A 9,433-nucleotide genomic window follows, 5' to 3' on the forward strand; every position below is an offset into this window, starting at 1 on the left:
GGGTGTGATTACTTTCTGAAGGCACTAGGTGTGTATGGAATCTTAACAGAGGCTTTTTTTCCTCTTGTCTTTTGTGAGGTATGTTATCTGCCCTGTGGCTCTTAACAACTATCACTCTGCAAAATGTCTGGAGAGCTCTCCAGTTCAGCAGGTTGTTGGCTTAAATGCTTTCACAGAAGACCAGACCTCTCCCTTTTTTCTTGAAACCTCGTGAGTCATGAGTCAAAGTAGGCCACATACTGCACAATAGATAACTGCACTCTTTATCAATACTATGAAAGTAGCTACACTCACTATGATCGATTGAATAGCTTTCTCAGAAAAAATGATGACTGGACTCACTTAACCTATTAAAAAGTCAGGTAAGACACTTCATGCTATGAATCCATTAATCTTATGTGATGTGCCCTTGCTGTTACATCATACGAATGGTGGTATCAAATTTCACAATTGCATTTGTTGTGTACGAACGTCTTAGCAGCGACCTGGAACTGGATACCGTGCAATGTGTGTGTTCATGGTCACTCTGTTTTGGTCAGTGATCAAATATGCAGCGGTCCAAAGATTAAGAGAATTTGATAGTGAAACATGTTCCTGTAGTGGCTCATCAAGCTTCCGTTGCAGCATGGTCTCATAGACTTGACAAGTTTTTCCATAGATAAAACCATAAAGGTTACAAAATCTCAAGTTGCCTACTAGGTTCAACCTAGATTTTCTATAGCACACAGAGGATGTGTTATTCAAGAGCTTACCAGACATCAAATATCTTGTACTAGAACAGACTAGCTTAAACACCTTAAATCCACCCTTCTGCTCGACAAACATACCAGGTGCTCCCCCTCTCACACACTATGCTGAACAAAAATATAAACGCAACATGTCAAGTTTGTGTCATGTTTTATGAGCTGAAATAAAAGATCCCAGAAATGTTCCATATGCAGAATAAGCTTATTTCTCTGAAATGTTGTGCACACATTCTTTTACATCACTGTTAGTGAGCATTTATCCTTTGCCAAGAAAATCCATCCACCTGACAGATTAAACAGCATGATCATTACACAGGTGCACCTTGTGCTGGGAACAATAAAAGGCCACTAAAATGTGCAGTTTTGTCACACAACACAGTGCCACAGATGTCTAACATTTTGAGGGAGTGTGCAATTGGCATACTGACTGCAGGAATGACAACCAGAGCTGTTGCCAGATAATTGAATGTTAATTTCTCAACCGTAAGCCGCCTCTAACATTGTTTTAGAGAATTTGGCAGTACGTCCAACCGGCCTTATAACCACAGACCACGTGTATGGCGTTGTGTGGTTGAGCAGTTTGATGATGTCAACTTAGTGAACAGAGTATCCCATAGTGTGCACCATGGTGGTGGAATTATGGTATGAGCAGGCATAAGCTACGGACAACGAACACAATTGCATTTGTTGATGGCAATTTGAATGCATAGAGATACCGTGACGAGATCCTGAGGCCCATTGTCGTGCCATTCATCCGCCATCATGATAATGCATGGCCCCATGTCGCAAGAATCTGTACACAATTCCCTGGAAGCTGAAAATGTCCCAGTTCTGGATTGCATACTCACCAGAGCATTGAGCATGTTTGGGATGCTCTGGAACGATGCATACGACAGCGTGTGGTCACGCTAGATACTGACTGGTTTTCTGATCCACACCCCTACTTTTTTTTTTTTAAGTATCTGTGAACAACAGATGCATATTAGTATTTTCAGTCATATAAAATCCATAGATTAGGGCCTAATCAATATATTTCAATTGACTGATTTCTTTATGCGAACTGTAACTCAGTAAAATATTTGAAATTGTTGCGTATTTTTGTTCAGTATAAGAAAACAAGCCCCCTTGCCCTGCTTAAATGCATTATTTATTGCATAAATCGTGTGTGTGATGCCACCCTTACAAAAAAAGATTGCAGTAATTTTGAAGTCTAACTACAGTTACAGTGCAGTATAACGGCAGTGCACTGCCGTTATTCAGCAATTACTGCTTCCAAAATACCACAATTGGCTAGTTACTGCGGTTTCAAAACTGCAATCTTTTTTTGTAAGGGCAGAATAACTAAATAAAGGAAAATATCTCCAGCCACAATGAACTGCAGTTTATGTTTTGGACTATGTTTATCTTATTCCACCATTTTCCTTTAGTCAACATAACATGACCACAGCATTTTGCAGTGGGTCCTCCCCCATAAATAAACGGTGTGTCCTCTATGATGCTGAGAATGCAGCCCACGCATGGAAGAAAGAAAACCCCCGCAATTAGATTTTTCTCAAGTGACGTTGGTGCTTATTTTGGTAAGGGACCTAGAGAGTCAACGCAAAAAAAGAGAGTTAACGCTAGGGGCTTCTCTGATTGGATTAAAATAAGTCTTAGCGAGTGAGTGAAATAAGAGAAGAAATCAGGGGGAAACGGAGGTGGTGACAGTTGGCATAGAGACAATAAAAACCGGAACTCGAGGCGACGGTTCTCCGAGGCAGATATTTCTTCTTAGCACGAAAAAAATATTCGTGTATCGTCTGATATCGGTCAAATATGACAGCATTTTTTTTATTGGAATTTAAGCAGCGTTCAAGTCGGATGGGGCGGGGTGATGTTTAAATTCCGGTAGAAAGAGAGCAAGAACACGGGTAAAGCTAAATGGGTACCAGAAGGAATGTAGACCCCGCTACATACGTAGTAGCTATTGTATCAGGGGATCTGAGAAGTTTTTATCGCGTTCTGTAAAAGAGAGGCGGTTTAAGACGGACTGGGGAGGTCGCAGGCTGGGGAGCAGCGTGTATTTGCGGCGCACCTAACAATGAGGACGCTATTTGCATTCTGTTGTCTCTTCTTGATAACGAGAGGAACAGATCCGCCAACGGAGGGCAGGTCCCTGACAGACAACAACAACATGAACGTGACGGCCGACAGTAACAGAAGGTATATACAAATCGGGGACGGGACCTCTCAAGAATTTGAGTTTCCCGAAAACACTAAGGGCGTGATTGTAATCTCCAGTCAATACCGAAGCGCCGTAAGTACGAAGGGCCGCGAGAGCTGGAAGCAAACGGTCAATGTAAGCTCCTTGGACTCGGAGGTTCTTTCCATCCTGAATGTAAGTAACAGTCATGCGGGGCCCGTGAAGAGTTTCATTATCAGCATAAAGTCTGGGTTACCGGGTCGGGCACAACTGCTCATCCAGCTATTGAAGTTGGACCAGGATTCTTTCCCTGTTGTAATTGAAGAAAGGACAGACTACTGCATCAGGGTGGCACCTGGCAGGGATGACCCAGCTGCCGGGCTCATACAGTCAGGCGTGCTGTCCCACTTTTCTGAGAACCCTGTCCTATTTGCCTTGCTGCCGCTCATCTTCATCAACAAGTGTGCCTTCGGGTGCAAGGTAGAGGTAGAGGTGCTGAGGGGTCTCCTGCGGAAGCCTGTGCCCCTCCTCTTGGGGGTTGCAGGGCAGTTCCTGGTCATGCCACTGTACGCCTATGGTCTGTCCAGGCTGGGTTCCCTGCCAAAGGCCCTCTCCCTAGGCCTGGTCATCACATGCTCTGCCCCGGGCGGCGGCGGAGGCTACCTCTACAGCCTGCTACTGGGCGGGGACGTCACCCTAGCCATCTCCATGACCCTGGTGTCCACAGTTGTAGCTGCAGCAGCCATGCCCCTGTCCTCTGCCCTGTACGGCAGGCTACTGGGTGTCCACGCTGCCCTCCATGTGCCCTTTATCAAGATCCTGGGCACCCTTCTCTTCATTGCCATCCCCATCTCCCTGGGCATGCTGGTGAAGCTACGTCTGCCCAAACTTACCCGCGTGCTGCTGGCACTGATCCGGCCCTTCAGCTTCGTGCTCATCGTGGGTGGCATCTTCATGGCCTACCAGATGGGGGCGTCTATCCTGGCCAACGTGAGACCTCAGATAGTGGTTGCGGGGGTGACCGTGCCCCTGTTTGGGCTGCTGCTGGGGTTTGGGATGGGGAAGCTGGCAGGGCTGGCAGTGCCACAGAGGAAGACGGTCAGTATTGAGGTGGGGGTGCAGAACAGTCTCCTGGCGCTGGCGGTTATGCAGCTGTCGTTCCGGCGGGCGGAGGCTGACTTTGCGTCCCAAGCGCCCTTCATAGTGGCGCTCAGCAGCACCTCTGAGATGCTCCTCATCGTCCTCGGTCACTTTGCCCATCGAAAGTTCTGTACCCCCACCACCCGGACTGAAACCTGATTGTAGACCAAGTTTCTGTTCTAAACCAAACCTGTGGAGGTCCCAGAGTGTTGGCTACAAATCACACACAACAATATGAAAACAATCATTGACATTGACACTGTTTACACAGGACAGCGAATGGACATTTTAAATCATGTCTTTTTTCTTGAAACCAAAGGCCTTTTCCTGCTAACCCTCTTTTTTCTTCATTTTTTAATGAGATTGTACTGAAGAGTACCTCATGTAAATAGGCCGAAGAAGAGAAATACCTATTAAAGAAAATATATTTTTCTATAAAACATTTTTTGTAATTGAAATTATTGATTTGTTTACAAGAGGTCTATGTGTCAAAGGAATGGGAATGGTTTTGAAAACGGATTGTGTGTCAGATGGAAAAGTATGGTGTTTGAAAACTATTGTTACTCATTTTTTTGTTCTGGATTCAAATATGGTTTTCTAAGAGTCCATGTACTTTATAAAGAGGAGACGTAAAGAAATAAAAGCATTCATAAAAGCAGTCTTGAGTTTGTCCAAGGAGGATCTTTATTTAAACAAAGAATCTTAACACTGAGACGTACTAAAGTAAAGATTGTGCTGCAGCACAGCTGAGCAATATAGCCAGTACCTTTGTTTCTGAGGGTGTTTCCGTGACAATATTTGCCTGTGCGTAATATTTGTGGACTGATCAACAGGTTTCTTTGTGTGCGCCAATGCGAGGACATTTGCATGTCTCTTTGCATTGTGTATTTGCATTTGTGTTAAAACAATCTCATAACACATCTTATGTTTGCATGTTATGTGGTTACCTAATGTTTCTAAGCCTTCTTACTCCTGAAATGGAGGTTGTAGTTTTCAATATATATTTTTGGTGTAGTTCATAGGTCTTTGTGAGAGGGCATGTTATGACTGGTAGTGTGACTAGACAGAAGCCACTCCTCAGTAAAAGGCACATGACAGCCCACTTGGAGTTTGCCAAAAAGGCACCTAAAGACTCTCAGATCATGAGAAACAAGATTCTCTGGTGTGATAAAACTCAGATTTATCTCTTTGGCCTGAATGCCAAGCGTCATGTCTGGTGGAAACCTGGCACCATCCCTACGTTTAAGCATGGTGGTGACTGCATCATGCTGTGGGGATGTTTTTCAGCGGCAGGGACAGGGAGATTAGTCAAGATCGAGGAAAAGATGAATGGAGCAAAGTACAGAGAGGTTCTTGAAGAAAATCTGCTCACGGAGCGCCCAGGACCTCAGACTGGGGTGAAGGTTCACCTTCCAACAGGACAATGACCCTAAGCACACAGCCAAGACAATGCAGGAGTGGCTTCGGGACAAGTCTCTGAATGTCCTTGAGTGGCCCAGCCAGAGCCCCGACTTGAAGCCGATCGAACATCTCTGGAGAGACCTGAAAATAGCTGTGCAGCCACACTTCCCATCCAACCTGACAGCGCTTGAGAGGATCTGCAGAGAAGAATGGGAGAAACTCTCCAAATACAGGGGTGCCAAGCATGTAGCGTCATACCCAAGAAGACTTGAGGATGTAACCGCTGCCAAAGGTGCTTCAACAAAGTACTGAGTAAAGGACCTGAATACTTATGTAAATGTGATATGAGTTTGTTTTTTTTTACAAAAAATTCTCAAAACCAGTTTTTGCTTTGTCATTGGGTTATTATGTGTAAAGTGATGGGGGATAAAACAATTGATTTGATTTTAGAATAAGGCTATAACGTAACAGAATTTGGAAAAAGTCAAGGAATACTTTTCCGAATGCACTCTATGTATTCATTTTCTGGCAAAAGCAAAACTGACACCTTAGGGGAGTGAACGTTTTGTAAAAGGCACTTTTGTAAGTGTTTATCCCTTTTACACCACTCAAGTATTTTAATTACTGTGTTTCACTTCCTATTTGTAGTGGGAAACGGCATTGGAGCTTGGTTTTGGCACAAGACGTGGGAGCTCAGGAAAGTAGCATGTATGCTGAAGTCTATGGGCTGAAGGGGCTTTATCAATATTCACATACTTCAACTGCTGTGCGAAGTGGGGAGCCACTGTATTTTGTTTTCCTGTAAATGAGACCTGATAGTTAAAACAGTAAATTAAGGTATAACTCAACTACCCCCAAAATCATTAACTGTTTCCTTATTCCTGTCAATTATTTACACTTTTCTATTGGAAAACAGGTAGGGGTTTATGGGTAAAGTTGTATTTTGGGAAACAATAGTAAAATCCTAGAATATTTTTGTGGCAAGTCCATCTTGTGTTTCCATTACAAATTGCCATATACTGAAAACCTGTTGGGACAATTTTTAGCCAAAGGTATTTTAAGGATTTGAAGCTTTGCATGAAAATGATGTAAATTCAGATGGTGAGTTACAATCATGCCACTACCAATGGGAGTCATCAATTTTGTCAATGCATGCATGTCTCTTTCCCTCTCTCTCACTGCCATGCACCCCCTGTCTGTAATTTCAATGAAAGGCTCAACAGCTGCTCAGCCTCACTTGCAATGGTAATTTGACCTTTGATAACCACAGATTTCAGCCCATGCATTCCACCTCGTATTCTGCTGCACAGAGACAGACGGAGACATAGGGCCTAAACTATTTCCCAGATACACACTATATACTCTAATTTCCCTGGTATGATATTTCTCTTCTTGGTGCTACAGAGCCAAGAGATTACCATATGAGCTGTGTGGTTTGTATAATCCTACGCAAACGAAGCAAAGTGCCTCTTTGTAAGTTGTACTTTGAGGAAATGCCTAAAGTGTCACTTCCATTAGAGAAATGGGTGAAGTACCTGCTGTGGGTGCAAGGACAGTGTCACGTCCACTTGAGCGACAGCTCAGATTGTTTCTCCCAGGTAACAGTGTCCACTGTACTTTACAGGTTGACAGGTGATTTCATGACACTGTTCCAGCAGCTGCAGTATTTACACTTCCTATGCTGTGGTTTAGTGACACAATAGGGAAGAAAACACTTAAAAATTCATGAGACAGATGGGATTACATTTTAATGAGTTGTTTTCACCTTCTATGAGCAGGTTTCTTGCCGCAGTGCCAGGGTGTCCAGGAAAACATGGGTGGAATTCCCAGGAAATCCTCCAAAATATTCTCATTTGTGTGTGCTTGTACCTCCAGTAGGCCTATTCACTGGAACGACAAACAGAGGAAGACTCTCTGAAGGGCATACAATTCTCTCATCTTATGTTCAGACTTTTGCATATGAGCCATTCTCACACAAAATAGAGACAGATACAATTATGAACCAGGGCTAGTCTCCTCTGGTCCATCAACGGAATGGATGGATAGCTCATAGTCGTAGCTGTACTGAAATTGCCTTCAAGTCGATGTTCTTGCAGCATTGGTGCTGTTTATTTATTTACCTTTATTTAACCAGGCAAGTCAGTTAAGAACAAATTCTTATTTTCAATGACGGCCTAGGAACAGTGGGTTAACTGCCTGTTCAGGGGCAGAACGAGGAACAACTTAACAGAGGAACATTCTGTTCAGTGACTAAACAATGTGTCTGTTTAGAGTAATAAACTGTAGTACCTCACATTACTGCTGTCGCAGACATTTTCATCATCCCAGTGACAGTGTAGCTCTAATGGACTAACTGGTGCCATTTACCCTCAATGGATCGATCAGCAAGATAGACAGAGACTGAAATGTTAGCCTTGCCAACCCTGATAATACATTCATCTGTTTGTCCCATGTCCTGTCGGAGGAGATTGATATTTAGATGGTCATTAAAATTGCCTCTGTTCATTGTGTTAAGATGCATTTAATCAAAAATAATTAGCTATTAGTTTGATTTCATAAAATACTTTTGGATGGATACATGTTGGATCGATGCGGTTGGGGGGAATTTATTTTCCTGTTAATACTGAATTTATTATTAATTATTAAACTTTACGTATTTCTTACTATATTTTTTTTCTTTTGAGTGGCAGCATACAGGTTTTGTGAACTTATAATGTGAAATGAAAATGTACCTGTAACATTATCAATTTTTCCCATTCTTATCTGCAGATCCTCTCAAGCTCTGTCAGGTTGGATGTTGAGCGTCACAGCACAGCTATTTTCAGGTCCCTCCAGAGATGTTGGATCGGCTTCAAGTCGGGGCTCTGGCTGGGCCAGTCAAGGACATTCAGAGACTTGTCCTGAAGCCACTCCTGCATTCTCTTGACTGTGTGTTTATGGTCGTTGTCCTGTTGGAAGGTGAACTTTCACCCCAGTCTGAGGTCCTGAGTGCTCTGGAGCAGGTTTTCATCAAAGCTCTCTCTGTACTTTGCACCGTTCATCTTTCCCTCAATCCTGACCAATTTCCCAGTCTCCGCCACTGAAAAACATCCCCACAGCATGATGCTGCCACCACCATGCTTCACCGTAGGGATGGTGCCTGATTTTCTCCAGACATGACGCTTGGCATTCAGGTCAAAGAGTTCAATGTTGGTTTCATCAGACCAGAGAATCTTGTTTTTCATGGTCTTAAGAGTCCTCTAGGTGCCTTTTTGGCAAACTACAAGTGCGCTGTCATTTGCCTTTTACTGAGGAGTGACTTCCGTTTGGCCACTCTAACATCAAGGCCTGATTTGGTGGAGTGCTGCAGAGATGGTTGTCCCTCTGGAAGGTTCTACCATCTCCACAGAGGAACTCTGGAGCTCTGTCAGAGTGACCATCAGGTTCTTGGTCACCTCCCTGACCAAGGCACTTCTCTCCCGATTGCTCAGTTTGGCCAGGCGGCCAGCTCTAGGAAGAGTCTTGGAAGTTCCAAGCTTCTTCCATTTAAGAATTATGGAGGGCACTGTGTTCTTGGGGACCTTTAATGCTGCAAAATTGTTTTTGGTACCCTTACCCAGATCTGTGCCTCAACACAATCCTGTCTCTGAGCTCTACGGACAATTCCTTCAACCTCGGGGCTGGGCTTTTGCTCTGACTTGCACTCTCAACTGTCAGACCTTATATAGACAAGTGTGTGCCTTTCCAAATAATTTCCAATCAATTGAATATACTACAGGTGAATTATAATCAAGTTGTAGAAATATCTCAAGGATGATCAATGGAAACAGCATGCACCTGAGCTCAATTTCAAGTCCATAGCAAAGGGTATAATATTATGTAAATAAGTTATTTTGTTTTTTATTGTTAATACATTAGCAAACATTTCTAAAAACCTGTTTTCACTTTGTCATCATGGGGTATTGTGTGTAGATTGAGGTAAAAA

The 9,433-nt window shown here is 43.4% G+C and overlaps 1 protein-coding gene across 1 annotated transcript; it reads left to right on the forward strand.

The window, feature by feature from the left end:
* The first annotated feature begins 2,204 nt into the window (after nt 1–2,204).
* LOC110517088 (P3 protein) lies at nt 2,205–4,726 on the forward strand. The gene has a single exon (XM_021595326.3). It carries the CDS (start codon nt 2,827–2,829, stop codon nt 4,225–4,227), a length of 1,401 nt encoding a protein of 466 aa, XP_021451001.1. The 5' UTR covers nt 2,205–2,826; the 3' UTR covers nt 4,228–4,726.
* Nucleotides 4,727–9,433: the final 4,707 nt, after the last annotated feature.

The sequence above is a fragment of the Oncorhynchus mykiss genome, chromosome 1, assembly GCF_057628025.1.
Source record: "Oncorhynchus mykiss isolate SJ-2025 chromosome 1, ASM5762802v1, whole genome shotgun sequence".
Classification (NCBI taxonomy): domain Eukaryota; kingdom Metazoa; phylum Chordata; class Actinopteri; order Salmoniformes; family Salmonidae; genus Oncorhynchus; species Oncorhynchus mykiss.

Bases quoted from the DNA above. Each gene is read 5' to 3' on its own strand.
- LOC110517088 (XM_021595326.3), top strand. From the start codon at position 2,827: ATGAGGACGCTATTTGCATTCTGTTGTCTCTTCTTGATAACGAGAGGA.